The 15,744-nt window shown below is 41.8% G+C and overlaps 1 protein-coding gene across 4 annotated transcripts in view; it reads right to left on the reverse strand.

Moving 5' to 3' along the window:
- The window catches only part of KYNU (kynureninase), a 113,385-nt gene that overhangs the window by 70,751 nt on the left and 26,890 nt on the right, over nucleotides 1-15,744 (reverse strand). For all 4 annotated transcript variants that reach the window (XM_019480624.2, XM_019480621.2, XM_006266995.4 and 1 more), the window contains one exon: nucleotides 9,590-9,710. In XM_019480624.2, the coding sequence (XP_019336169.1) occupies nucleotides 9,590-9,710 (121 nt within the window). The remainder of the gene's footprint in view (nucleotides 1-9,589; nucleotides 9,711-15,744) is intronic.

Below are 15,744 nucleotides of genomic sequence, written 5' to 3' on the forward strand. Positions count from 1 at the left end.
TGGGAGGAGAGGAAGGAAACTAGGAGCTGTGATAAAAGGAAAAAACAAGTAAATAAAAAGGAGAGCAAGAACTGTGGTCAAAATAAGCCTTCAAAGGGAGAACAGTCTTACAATGTTCTCTCAAACTCCTCAGAAGCAAATTAAGACATGATCCATCCATCAACTTCAGAGGGGTCCTTACCCATCATGCCTATTTAATTTTTGTTTTAAATCCCATCAGCCTCAGAGCGTTCCTTGGTTAAGATTTTTTCCCTCCTGTACCCTCTCTCCTACATATGTTATTTGGACATTTTGCAATCAAGTTGTTCAAAGGCAGCATGTGCTCAGGAATAGAAACCAATTATGAAGTTAAGTAAATATAGCCAGTACAGAGCATGACTATAAAACACATGGACCAAATTGGACAAACATATTGAATCTACCACAAAGATAAGTCAGTGCAGCCTATCTGAGTATGATATATGGTAGGGGCCATTGAGCTTAGTCCCACTCAGCACCGATTCTTTTTCAAGTCATGGTGAGCCAGTACACTGAATACATTTCAACTTCCTCTTCACTCCCACAGACGACCTGCTCCTTTCTTTCCCATTCCCAATGATACATACACACATGAAGTTTTGTAGGCGTCTGACACATCTAAACCACATGTTACAATTTTTCAATTGTTACAAAAATGCCAATGATGCTTCCCCAGCCTTAAATGCCTGGCAAACATCACAAAACAGGGCCCCCAGACAGTTCACCTAGAATCCCTCTATTATATCCTATCTCATCCTGTCACAGATGATTAGCTTGGCCCCACTCTCTATGAAATGGAGCTGGACCAGGTTGCCCTACACCTCATCTGCATATACATTTTTGGAGGATCCCAGGACTTACAATAAGAATACCTGGTTCCAATCATTAATGGGGCCTAGCTAGCAGGGGGGGAGGAAAGGGAGAGGGGTGAATCTGGCATACACACACATACTGAGCACAGCTGAGCTGTGGGGTCACCATCGCTTGAAATGCTTTTGACTCTGGTGGGACCCAGCTCAATGAATGATATGGTAGATCATGAGCCTTTGGATTAACATCATACATAGATTGTATTATATATAAGTAGTTAGAGAAGTGCTGCTTAAAATTGTGTTTATCTATCTGTGCTAAAACTTGGGGGAGTAGGGCAGAGGGTAAGAGAGCTACCTGACCCTTGAGATTTATTTTCCTTGCTGTAGTGGGGGAGAGGGTAGGATTCAAGCTAATCTCCAATAATTAGATTCTATAATTATAATATATTTATACATTTTCCAGGTGTAGATCTAATTATTGGGGGATCATTTAATATTTAAGGTTCTGTATTACATTATATAAGCTAATTATATTATATTCCAGTATATTTTATATAAGTATATATTATATAATATAATTATATTATAGTTACTGTATTATATTCCAGTAAATATGGTATTTCCTCCCTTCTTTCTCCCCACCCCACCTTTCCCCTCCTGAAAGGATAATATATATGATTTACATATAGAGGGGCACTAATTACTAACTTTCCTTCAATACTCTTCCTAAATGTAAAATAGTGACCAACTAAGATTTAGTTCCACAGCTAAAGAAGGATTTTCTTTGGGCTAAAGAACCTCTCAGTATTGACAAGATTTATGGCTCTGAAAGGTCATACTAAGTATAGATGAATGTGGGGGGAAAAAAATCCAAAAGAACCCAATCACCTGTGGGATTCATTGTCTTTAGCTTTTTCCTTTTTAATGGACATTAATGTCTTCCTCATGTGAATTTAGTGGTGAAAACTCTCTTTACTACCATACAGCATTGTAACACATTTTCAGAGCTAATTTCCAAGTTATCATGAAAACTGCTTTGAACCTTGAGAACGAGAATATTTTTATTTTGGGAGAAGAAAGCATGAAAATGTAAGCACAGTGGAGGAGGGGAAGACAGTATTAATTACTGTTATTCATATTATTATTATTACAGCACAGCTTGCAGCATGTCTCCTTCCTGACGGCCAATATAAATGCTAAGAGACAAAAATTATTACAGCTAAAATGGTAGTTAAAGGCATATTCGTGGATCCTTTTTTATTTTAATCATATGGAACTCTAGCCTTTGCTGATGGCACAATACATCCTATTACACTTAGGTTGTAAAATTCTATGTGCTGCCTCAGAGAATTTATATCTCTGCATATTATGCCACCCCACTCTTAATTCTGATAGACACTGGGGGTAATAATCTTTAAGGATACAGTAACAACTGCAATGCTTCTGGCACTATACTCAATATACATCAGACACAGATATCCTACTGTCTCATTTTGTTTCTGCCACAGCCTTATGAGGCAACAGAGATAGAAGCAGGGGTACCCAAATAAATGAACACAACATGATCCATCAAAACACAAGGAACCATTGAAACAGAATCACTAGTTAAGCTACAGTGTAAGTTTCCCTATTGTACAAGTTTCACATTGTGCAAATTAATTTTAATGTAGTTATCATTCTATTTGCAATTTGGCAAGACATCATAATGCCACATGTTTTCCTCTAAGCTCCTTGGTATGCTCTCCCCCCGTTGACTGAAAGCTCACTGAGGAACAAGAAACTCATTTTCTGGCATAAACCCAGTGTTTCACAGGTGATGTCTAAAGGGCTTTAATTCAAATACCGACTTTAGGGATCTGCTGGTTTCATCTGAACTTGTTTAAGTGGAGACTGAATTTCTTCCTTCCCAGACAACTACAAACAACAGGATCCTAGACTTCCTTTGCAAGTGGCAAAGCAAAGTACTTTTGTGAGGCAATATCGGTCCTTAATTTTGAAAAGAACCCCCCCGCCGACAAAAACCCATTGAGAAAAAAAGGGTTACATGGAATAGTAAGATGAAGGTGAAACCACAAGAAATAAAGAAAGATATTTGTAAATCCAATGTATAACCTAGTAAAAAATGGACATTTTCCTCAGAATGCAAGAATCTCATCTTACATGTCTATTTCCATCAGCTCATATACTCTGTTTTAGTTTAATGAAGAAGGGATGTTCATTATGAACTGTTTTGTCTTTGTAATTTTGAAGGGATTAGAGGCAGAAGGCAAGGAAAATGTGACAGCTTTTATTCTTATGTGCTGTATTGTCATGCACTAGAAATGCTCTGAATGCCTCCAGCTGTTACAACTACCTATTTTTTTAATACTGGTATTTTAGATGTTGAGAGCTTTCAGGCCCTGAAGATTAAAATACCCTAACGGCCTCATCTGTACTGAGGATTGCTAGGGATTCTTTCATTGTGCGTATATACCATAATGTTAGCAGAAATTCTGTGAGACAACAGCTTTCTGAAGAAACTGAGAAAGAGAATACTTCATCCATTTACCCGTGTCTATGCTACGCTTTCTTCTGGAAACCTTCTGATTGCTGATAACACTGACGCAGTTTCATGGACAGTAGTAACAATGAGATCACCACCAGAGCAAAGGCTTTTGTGGCTGCTGGTATCTCTCAGATTATCCTGTCTAATCCTGATCAAAGCAAATACAGATTCCTGGTGTTAAAACACATTAATAGTCTCTGGTATTTATCTATACTGGTACTCTAAATGCAATTATCTGCTGCTTTACAGCACAAGAAGTAATGGGTACAGAAAACCTCTACACTAGTCTTCCTCTTGAACCCAGGTAAATACTATAACTACTGACCTGCAGACACTTTAATGGCAGAACTATTTCACTTCAATAACAAAGGTATACACTGGATCAGAGAGACTGATTCTTTATCTTGGTATCTAGGGCATGTGCCTGGGATGTGGAAGACTCGTGTTCATGTTCCTGCCCCAGTGAATGCTTAATAATTTATACAAAGTGAAGCAAGTCTAACAGGATGCACTCAGATGCCATGACAGAACAGTCAAAAAGTCTCTGCCTGATTCAGATCAGGTCTTGATTGCCTCTTACCCCACATGAATGCTCTAAAGGAGTGGACTACTGGCTATTCTGGGCAGTTAGAGGACTGGTATCTTTCTGCATTTTTTTTCTTCTTCAAGGACATTCTGCATAGTGCAGAATGGGCAAAACCTCTCAGACTTTCTCATCCAATCTTAACAATTCCTACAGGAGAAGGCAGCAATAAGGACCACAAGTATGCAGGTAGGAGGAGTTAAATGATCTGGAGGAACAGCCCAGGGGAAGAAAAGGAGAGAAGCACCAATGTACAAGAGAAAGTCAAAGAAGCCTAAGCCAGACTCAGGAAGAAAAGCGTATTGTGAAAGAATGAAGAGAACCAGAACAAGCAGTTTCCAGTTGCTCTCCAGTAGGCTCTCCATTTGCTCCCTGATTTGTCACTGTGATTGCCACACACAGCTAAGGCTATTTGCTACTCTGCCTTGGATTGCAGCTACTGGGAAAACGGTTCCTTTTTGAATGCTGCTTATTGCTGCAAAGAGTAAGAACTGTCAAAATGGTCTAGGCTTGAGGCTTATTTAAAAGTGTCCCCCAAGACACTAGCCAACAGACAGAAAAATCTCACAAATAGATTTACACGAAAGATGCAATCCACAAAATTATTGCCTGGGTAAAATGTTACATTCACCAAGTTGTTTCTAATCCTCTTGAAAGAGGCATCTAATATATATAGCATTTGATGCCTGCTATCTATTTGTCTAAACTCCCTGTCTCCCACCAACCTCCTTCTGCCACCCACTAAATCCAAGATTGCTAATAACCTTTAGGCCCAATTGATTTGGACTATATTTTCCTAGTTGTGCTTGATGGTTTATAGATAAAAGGCCCCATTCTGAATATCCTTTGCAATCTCTCCCTCTGTGCACATGTGTGTCTGCTGGCTTCTCTAAGTAGAAACTGTTTTAGTTCTATTTTGGCCTGACCTTATTTTGACATTCTCAATTGCCTTAGGTGTCTGCAGCTAACAGGGTTTTATATTTTTTAACTTTCTGATATTTTCTGAGGAGCATGTTTTGAGCCAAGCTACATTTTTGGCAAACAACGCTGCTAGATTTGTTTCCTCTGTTACAATGGTATGAAATCATGTTCAGCTGTTCTCACTCCTTCCTTCCCCCCCTGCCCAAATATAGCTATTATTTTGAAGGTAGTTTTGATCTTTCACATTATCAGACTGAATCACCTTCCCTTTAACATGTTTATATTTGTCATGTGGGGGCGGGGGACGGGAACCCCTTCATTGTTACAAGGACAAGCACAAGAATGGAAGGTGAACCAATGAAAAAGGAGAGTAAGGGACCTGAAATATGCTTGCACTCTCTGCATCATTCCAACAGATAAGCATGCTATCTGACTTTAACCTTTTGAAAGAAGTCTGCTATTTCCTTGATACAGTATGATAATCATACAGAAATGAACAGGGTTGCAATTTTTTTTAATGACTGGAGAAACTGCAGAGCTGAGCTAAATGAATAACCAAGAGGAAAGAGTGCTTCCCAAGGTTCAAATTCATTTGCACTCATTCAGCCCAACGTTTTTTTCATTCCCTACAAAAGCACAACTAACTAAACAAACCATCCTTGCCAACTTGAACCTTCACATTTCAAAGAGTAAAACAGGTACGTGCTACACTTCCACATTTGCATTATGAAGCTTCTGTATGTGCCAACTACCTAATGAAACAGGGTTATCCAATTAGCAAAACACACTTTCCCTATTCAGGATCACCACCTCCCATCTACCATGAAATAACAGCTGTTCACTACATTCCTTTGCTCAGTAAAACTATCTTCTTTTCCTCTTTTATTTTTCCAGCCAGCTTACTCATTTGGGCATTCTTTTCCCTCTCAACCTCTGTTCCCCTCACAATTATTATATATACTTCATACTAGGGATGTAAATGGTTAAACAACAATTATATTTGTACCATTTAGTGACCTCCAGCAGGAATGGACCCAGCCCCTTATGTCTTCACTGTGCACCTGGTACTGCATGGGCCCCAGGCCGCTGGTGGGAAGCCACAGGGCAGTCGGTGCAGCCGAGCCACTAGGTGCCACTGCCCAGCTCTGGACCTGTGGCTTGCTTCCCCATGGGCTGGGGCTGGGGCAGCGGACCTCTCCTGTTCCTAGATCCTGCTGCCATGGGGAGAGAGGGAGGGAGGTGCCTGAAGGCCACCCCCAACGGGGTCGTGTAGAGCTTTCCCGCCACAGCAGTAAGACTCCTGGCTCCACACTGGGTCAGCCCAGCCTGCCCGCAGCAGCAAGGCCCAGGCAGGGTGATGGGCTCCCTGTTCTTCCCACCACACTTGTACTGCCATGGCCCAGACCTAGAAGATTCCTCTGTGCTGCCAGGCTAGGCCCTCCCCATCTTACTCTGGGGACAGAGGGGTCTGGTCCCAGCATGGCAGCCTCCACTGGGTGCACAGCATCCTTTCCCATCCTGTCTATGGGGTGGGGGCTGCATGGGGCCTGGCCTAGGCCTGAGGCAAGGCCGAGCACATGGCTGGCTTGGCCTGAGGGGGTGCCCCAGCAGCTGAAGAGGGGGGTGCCATAGCAGTGTGGTGTTGGGTCTGAGGGGTCACCACCAGTTCTTCATGTGGTGAACACAGCCCCCTTAGGGAGTTCCTGAAGGGTGGCAGTGTAGCAAGGGTCCCGGGGGAGCATTAGGGTTGCAACAGTGGCCTCCCAGGCTGGAGCTGCTGCACCACCACCCCTCAGGAATGACCTAGGGCTGGGTAGAGCCACCATGAGGCCAGGAGTTTTGCTGCTGAAGGGGGCCTGGCACCTCCTTCCTTCCCCATAGCAGTGGGATCCAGGCACAGGAGAGGTCCACAGCCCCAGCTCCATCTGCAGCCCCAGCCCCTGTTAGGAGAACCCACAGCTCCACAGCTTGGCAGCAGCCCGCTGCCCATGGCTCCCTGCCAATGGCCTGGGGCCCACACAGTGCCAGTTGAACAATGAGGTCACTGAACTAGTGTTGGAGGTCACTAAATTAGGTATGTGCTATCAGTTAACCATTTAACCCAGTGGTTGTCAACCTTTTTTCATTTTCAAACCCCTTTGGAAATTTTCAGTGTAAGTGTGGGTACTCACATACTTTTGATTGACTATAATCTTGTTGTGTGGACCCCTTAGACATAGTCTGACTACCTCCAGGGGTTCACGGACAGCAGGTTGAAAACCAGTTGTTTAACTGATATAGTTAGAGGTTAAATGGATAACTTATAAAAGGCTATTTACATCCCTACTTTATACTTTCCCTCACCCTTCCTCTCCAGTTGCCCACACAGATGTTGATCACCATTGAAAACAGAAAAAGACCATGCTATGTAAATTTAACCTGACCAATAACTATTTAAACCTCATTTGTTAAGAGGATTTGGAAGCAATAGTTGACAGTAACAACAGTTCTGTCCCTTCTCTCCCCAGTTGTGTTGCTTAATTCTCTTTCCCTTACTTTTCCTCCATTAGTGAGATAGCAGAAGTTTTAGGAAGGGTTGAATGTGCCAATGTAGTTGAACAGCTTAGGAATGGGCGTGAAAGGTTTCAACTTTTCTTAGCAAAAAATTTCTGAAAATGATCAGTTTTTTGAATTCTAATGAAAAATTAGTGCATTAAAGAAAAGCAGATGTTTTCTGTGAGAGCTTTTATCTGCAAACCTAGTTTTCATGTAAAAAATAAAAGACAATTGGACATTTTTGACCATCCTGATCAGGAATGTTTTTGAGAAGACATACTAGAAAGATGAGCGAAGCAAGAGATACATATCTGTAGACAAGTAATTGGCTACTGGCAACAGAACCACAGAATAGAAAGGGTCAACTTCAGAACTGCTATCTTTAGGAACCTCCTCCGGCTCCTCTGTCTTTCTTGCTCGAAGTACTTCCATTTTCTCTCCTCTTCTCCTATCCATTTTAAAATTCACATGGTTCTATCAGTAAAGCCCCTTAGTGCTTGTAATTCTTCAGATGCTCCTATACCAGATCTGTGCTGGAAGTACTCATACTACTCCTGCTTTTACAAAAACAGATTCATGTCAGGAAACGGAGCTATGGATAGCTCATACTAAGTGTCAGAGGGAGGTCCTCTTTCAGTCTTCAGATGTTGGTCTTAGTACAATTGCATACCTAGTAAATGCAGTAGCTGCTGTCTTGTTACTTATGGCTGCACTTCATAGATTTCATAGACTTCATAGATGTTGGGGCTGGACAGGACCTCATAAGATCATCGGGTCCAACCCTCTGCCCAAGGGGCAGGAAGTCAGCTAGGGTCAAAGGATCCTAGCAAGATAAACGTTGAAATGTTTCTTGAAAGTGTCTAGAGTAGGTGCTTGCACCACCTCTGGAGAGAGTTTGTTCCAGGCCTTGGGGGCTTAGACAGTAAAGAAGTTTTTCCTTATGTGCAGCCTAAAATGGTTTTGCAGGAGTTTGTGACCATTAGACCTTGTCATCCCCTGGGGTGCTCTTCCTCAGATCCTGATGCACACCCCTTATGTACTCATAGGCTGCCACCAAGTCACCCCTGAGCCTAAGCTTCTCCAGGCTGAAGAGTCCCATAGCTCACAGCCTGTCTTCATAAGGCCTGTTCTCATGCCCCCTGATCATGCATGTGGCTCTTCTCTGGACTCTTTCAAGCTTCTCCACATCCTTCCTAAACTGTGGAGCCCAGAATTGGATGCAGTACTCTAACTGCTGCTTCACCAAGGCTGAGTACAGTGGGAGGATGATATCCTGGGTCTTGCTCAAGATGTATGAGTAGATGAAAGCCAGAGTTTTGTTCACTTTGCCAGGCTCCCCCATGGCATGGTACTGCATGGGTGCTCCAGGATGCTGGCTCCCCAGCACTGAGGCTGTGCTGTACCATGCTGCCACACCCCCTGGGGCAGAGACAAATAGCATGCAGCAGGAGCCAGGAAAGGGATGGGGAGCCCTAAGGCCCTGGATGCTGCTGCTGCAGCTGGAGCAACAGGAGCAGGGGCAGCCAGGTGGGAGCCCACAGACCACAAGCAACTTGAAACTGCCAGTTGGATGCTCCTGTTTTAATCCATACTTTAGTTTTTCCTCAGACTATGCCAGGCAGAGAAGACTGCTAGGCATGAATCAAGAACATCTGAGAACCTGCCAATATTGGCCGTTCCATTCGCTGGGTTCCATTTAAAGGTGGAAGTGACTGGTTTAAGCTCTCCTGGAGTGAATCACAAGTAGTTAAAATACTAATAAAAAAATCATGGGAACTGAAATTGAATCCTGTATATCGGTAAGCAGCAGTGACTAAATAAGTGTGTGCTCTCTGAATATAAACCCAGCCAGAACTTGAACTGGGACAGTTCAGTTCTTTGGGCTTAAGATTTCCCAGATGAGCCAAATAGGAGCAATCCTACTGCTAAGCCAATAAGAGCTGGGCTAGGATTATCTCAGCTGGAAGTTTCTCTTTGCCTATCTTACAGCTCACGCCTTTAAAGAAGATTTAAATATTGCTAAGAAGATGCTAAATATGCATTACTTTTCTCTTGGGCTTGGTTTTAATGTTATATTCTTCTACTAAAACAGCTCCAGGCTAGTTCCCAAGATAAAATAAAGAACTGCCTTGAAATGAGAGTGGTTAATGTTTTACGTGCAATGGAATTACTCACGTTCTAGCCCACATGTCCAGTTCTTCATCCAGGTAAGTTTTAACTTTTTTTGGCTGGAGCCCAAGAGAATTCCCACAAAAGTATATGCAGTCTTCATTTTCATTCACTAAAGTTGGGTCAGCTGGGGAGGAAAAAAAAAAGGAGTTCACTTTTAGTTATATCATTGCTCATGAAGCTGTATCATCTCCTTCTACCCAGACAGGGTAAAACCAAATGCCAGGGATTCCCCTTCCGCTTTGCAACCAAAACAGAGACAAAACTGGGTGAGTAATATCTGGAGAGCTCGCCTCCCCAAAGAGGCCACCTTGCTGAAGCTTTGAGGAATCAGGATACTAGAAAGCAGCATACCTACAGGCTGGGGAGCCCCCTTCTCATCAGCACAGAGGCAGAAAAGGATCTTGGGGTCATTATTGATTCCAAAATGAACATGGGCTGCCAATGTGAGGTTGCGGTCAGGAAGGCTAACTGCACCTTTTCATGCATCCACAGATGCATCACGAACAGGTTCAAGGAGGTGATCCTCCCCCTCTATATGACATTGGTCAGGCTGCAGTTGGAGTACTGTGTCCAGTTCTGGGTGCTGCACTTCAGGAGGGATGTGGCCAGCATCAAGAGGGTCCAGAGGAGGGCCACTTGCATGATCAGGGGGCAACAGGGCAGGCCTTACGAGGGGAAGCTACGGGACCTGAACCTGTTCAGCCTCCACAAGAGAAGGCTGAGAAGCTCTGGTGACTGTCTATAAACTGATCAAGGGGGACCAGCAGGCAATGGGAGAGTCCCTGTTTCCCCGAGCCCTACCAGGAGTAACAAGGAATAATGGTCAGAAGTTGACTGAGAATAGATTCAGGCTGGATATCAGGAGGCACTGCTTCACAGTCAGGGCGGCTAGGATCTGGAACCAACTTCCAAGGGAAGTGGTGCTCACTCCTACCCTGGGGGTCTTCACAACGAGGCTGGATAGACACCTAACTGGGGTCGTTTGACCTCAGCATTCTTTCCTGCCCATGGCAGGGGGTCGGACTTGATGATCTGCTCAGGTCCCTTCCTACCCTTCCAACTACAAAAATATGAAAAATTTGTGGATAAGTGGAGGCAATGATCATTTCCAGTCTGTACCCAAGCCTGTATATATACATCTGGAGTTCGTTTTCCTTTAAACAACATTAAATCCTAACATCTGTTCTGCAGCCATAGGCATTGGTTTTGCTGAGCACACTGCAAACACTAAGGCCAGAGAATGTGTTTCCTTTTCACTCTGCTCCCACCCTCAAACAGTTAACACACACCTGCTCTTCATGCTATGGAACCATAAGGTGTACTTGATCCAGAAACACATTTTAAAAAAGGAAGATTAGGGAAGCCTATATCATTTACATAAATTCTCTTAACAAGATCAAACAACTATTTAGAAACTTAGCCAATCAATACAACATTTTAAAAAGAAATTTTAAACTTCTTCTATTGTCAGCACATATCGTGGGCTGGGCCTAATGTCATCGTTCCTGAGGAGGAAGAGATCTATGTTGACAAATTCTTTCAGTGTTTAGGAGAAAAGCAAGTTGCAGGAAATTTATAAATAACAGCTCAAGTGAATTTCTGAACAACCTAATTACCCTGTTTCATCATCTATCAATCTACATGTTGCACTGTACTGTATTCCTCATGACAGACTCTAAGTGACAAGTGATGGTGACCAAACATTTTGCATTCATGAGACACAGATACACATACATCTCCACTATTTTCTCCTCATTTTTTGCTTCACAGGTGCTAGTGGAAAGCTCAAATAAATGTGTTAAAAATCCAGCCTTGAAATAAATAGAAATTTTACTTTATTTTGCAGTAATTTCAGTTTGGGCTTGTAGAAAAATAGATTAAATGACTGAAAAAAAAATTTCGTGCTAGGTTTAGCAATACTTATTGAACTCAACCAGAAGTTCATTTGTCAGAAATAAAGACAGCTTGGCTAATTTCTTAATTAAAGCTTAAAAAGCTTTTAAAAACCGTAAATCAGAGAGCAATTTCAATCTAATCTATTTTTGGGAGGCTTTGCTGTTTCTTTTCTGTATTCTTTTTAACATGAACAAAAAACAGGAAGGTGTAAATATTATTCATGCTTCTAAATTGGTTCTATTAACAGATCTTTTGTTATCCAGGAAGACAATAATAGAGTCTCATTGAGGAATGAAAAAAGGCCTTTTATTCAGAATTCAGAGTGGTAAATCTCACTAGTACTCTTTAAATTCCAATCAAGCATTAAAACAGGTAATGAATTAAAAGCTAAATTGCTCCTCTGCACTGCAGTCCTCTCTCCAGACATAAATGGCCATTGGCTATTGATGCAGAAAGCTGGCCCTGCCACCTTCCTGCAGTACATTGTTCTACCCGTGCATCTGTTACCTTGCGACTGTTGTGCTGGCATGTTTTAAGTCCCACTTTGGGCCTGCTCTGTTTATTATTTGTCCCTAATATTTTTAATGCCACACTGTACTGTTGCTGCTGCCCACACTATGCTTGTTTTTCACTCATTTTACACCTTTTCTGACCAGCATATTGTCAAGTCATAATGTTGTTACACTTGCTGCTTTTCCCCTTTCATTCACAGATCTCTTTCTTCTTAATTATCTTATGCTACCACTTAATTCTCCAGATACAACTCTTCTGCAGCCTCATTTCCCCATACTGTTGGCCCCTCTTCTATTATTCCTTGGTTTACAGAGGTAGACAGCATCCTGTATTGAAGTGTTTGAAACTATTAAGAAATAAACAAGGTTGAGAGAATGGTGATAAGCATTGGAGCACAACAGTGACAAAGAGACAGCAGTAATTAAACCATGTGCCCTTACAAATGCTGCATATAAAACATCATGCATAGGATAAAAGAGATGATTTCTATGAAAGATTAATTCGATATGATATAGTAAGTGGTCTCCACACCTACTTGAATGCTACCAATAGGTCACATTTAACAACATATATCCTTTTGCACACCTAAGCATATCATTTGCTTTACATATAATTTAGAGGTATATTTCTAATGAATTAAGACCACCTTTAATCTGAGAACAAGAACAAGTGATCTTTCAATGATAAGTCAGTTTATATGAAGGAGAAAGATGTAATTTTATGATTAGCTAAAGAGGATGTACTGGTTACTCTATGTTATATAGTTACATTCCTTCTTATAGGATGAAGGATAAAACAATCACAGAAAAAATTAGGAAGGTTATCACTCCCTTACCATGATTTCATTTAAGAAAATATAGTTCAGCAGTTTCAGCCTGGGGCACTTTACTGTTACAAAGACATATAACTAATAATGTTTTTATTTCCTTGCAGAATGACAAAGTAATAAGCGTTATTCAAATAGCAGATTTAGAGTTCAGCTCTCATATGGTATCCAGGCATCCCTCCTCAAGAAAAGCGTACTGGAGACTTTGTAATAGCAACTCAAAGCAATGCTTGGAAATCTAAACAGTCACCTAACTTTTCCACTGTCATCTTTCTCTCTTAGGTCTACTGAATCTCATCCCCCTTCCTTGTCACATGTCCAGAATGATGTGCCAAGGAATTAGTCTGCAAGCAGGTTTTCATTTGATTTATATAGTGACTAAATAATGTCAGCAGCTCTTATAATTTGCATTTAGATAAAGTTAAAACTATCATTATGATAGTCAACGTTTTATAGTACATAATATTATACCTATCTCCCTCTGGCAAAGCTATGTTAAAACCTCCTTGTAGTGTTTTATGTAAATATGTATGATATACTTGATGTCTAATCTCTGTTATGGCATTTGTCTTAAAGAGCAAGTTATCTAGGATCCACTCACATATAAAGATAAACGTCATGAGAGATCAGTCATTATGGTATATACACACAATATAAGTATTTTTCACCCCCGCTGCTCTTCAAAAGTGAAGCTGTTTTTGATGACAGCTTTTTATATTTTTCCCCTTAAGAAAGAGAAAGTCAGGAAAGGTGAGAACAATAGGTTCTGAACACTGTTAAGACTTTCACTACTTTGTAGGTCATTGTCCCTGCAATAAAAAGACACAGTGTCCTCTGAGGCTTAGATAGCATGGTGACTGCAGATCAAAAGTGTATGGAGAGAAAGATAAACAGTAATATTACACATGTAATATTCTATTTACATTGCTGTATACATACGTGTGTGCAGAGAGAGACTCTCTTGTATTTCAAGTTACTGAGAGAGTAAGCTTAGGTGTGCTCTAGGGGTTTTTGAGACAGATGGGTACAGCCACGCAGTCATCAAAAAATTTTACTTTTTACTGCACTATGCATCACCTATGAACTGAAGTAAAAATGTTATAGAGGGGATTTTATAGAGGCACAGAGGGGTACATGCCCCCCCTGAGATTAGCCCTCACCAGCCAGGGAATGGGGAGTGACAGCTGGTGCTCCCCTGAGAAGTGCCGGCTGATGCCTGAACAGTCAGGAGGCACCAGTCACCCATGTTTCAGTTCATATAGATATACCTGTGCTAGCTGTGAAATCCCTAGCTCAGGTCCAGATAGCAGTGGAATTGCCATAGCATATAACACAATGCATACTAAATGCCCAGGCATTTACCCAGCTTTTGAGGCACATTTCACTGAGCTCTATACTCCCGAAGTTACACTGCTATGGGTACCTGAGCCTTTTCAAAGCTAGCTGAAGTTCATCTTTGTGAACTACAGTCACCCTTACTGCAGTGTATACAACCGTAAAGAAAAACAGAAACCATTTGATGTCCATACTCTGATCTGTCTTGCTTCAAGAAGCCAGACTGTACAGCAAAATATACTTCCTAAAAGCTTATACAAGAAACATAATATCCCCAGGGAGCCTTACTATTAGCAACCCTTTAGTTGAAACACAACCCCAACTATGTACCATACTTCATAGTGTATAAGTCAAGCTTTGAAGCCAAAATATTTACTTTAAATTTCCACCTTGACTTGTACACCGTATCAATACTTTTGAGCCACACCCCAGTGCTGCCCCAAAGCTGGTCCCAGCCCTGGTCCTGGCCAAAGCCCAGCCCAGCCCCAACCCAACTTGACCTTCTTCATCTACCATGAGATGGCGTCCCTGTTGCTGGAAGCCATGGCACTTGGGCCTGGTCCCAATGTGGCCTGCAGACCTTGCCAGCACCATAGAGATGCCACTCGGCCAGGTGCCAAGCCTGGCTGCATCCCCTGTGAGTGATGCTGCCTGAGTCATTCCAACTGAGTGCCAAGCCCATCCCCATCCCCTGAATACAGTGCTGCGGTATGTGTCCTCCCCACTGGGTGCCTGGCCTGCAGTAAGGGCGCACAGGGACCATTATAAGGTGACTCCATATTTCTGATCCACAGAGTTAGGTTGACTTATACACTTGATCTATGAAAATCCTAACTTTTTGGATCAGAAAAAATGGGGTCAACTTATACACCACGTCAACTTGTATATTGTGAACTATGGTAATTATACAGGAGCTACAACATTCCAGTTATACTTGCTTCATGGAGGAAACAAAGCAATCAACTAAAAAATGAAGCAGAGAAGAAAGCAAGTATTTGACTGAATCCCCTCAAATTGATAAAAAATCTCTCTACACAAACTCCATTTTACAGTAGATAGGCCAAAACTACTACTCTATGGAGCCAGGTTTTTAGACTAAGATATATGCTTAATTTTGCTCAAAACCAAGTGAATGGCAAAACTCTCACTGACACAAATTACAGGAGGGATCAGAAGCAATGTAAAGACAGATAACTACCGCTGACTATGACTTGATGCTCTAGGGCCTATCAAAGAAATTATACAGCGCAGCTTTGCTAGGGTCTCTAAGTGGCAACAGACTCAGAGCATGAAGATAGAGATGCTTTCATAAGTTTGCCAGAAGTTCATGGAATTGTCTGACTTATAATTATGGATCTTTATCAAGTATATTATGCCACATAATAGTATAATATGTGATGTGCGGTAAGTACTGTTCTCTGCAGAAGAATATATGGTGGAGTAAATCGTAGAGTATTTATGGAAAAGTTTTGTTTCCCTTTTGTTCAAACACAGAAGAGACAAGGAGCTTTTGATATTTTTGTATGTGAAACAAACACTTTGAACAAGGCTATGTTGCCATACAGAGCCAGCAACTATCAGCCTTCGG

This window comes from Alligator mississippiensis, chromosome 4 (assembly GCF_030867095.1).
Source record: "Alligator mississippiensis isolate rAllMis1 chromosome 4, rAllMis1, whole genome shotgun sequence".
Lineage (NCBI taxonomy): Eukaryota > Metazoa > Chordata > Crocodylia > Alligatoridae > Alligator > Alligator mississippiensis.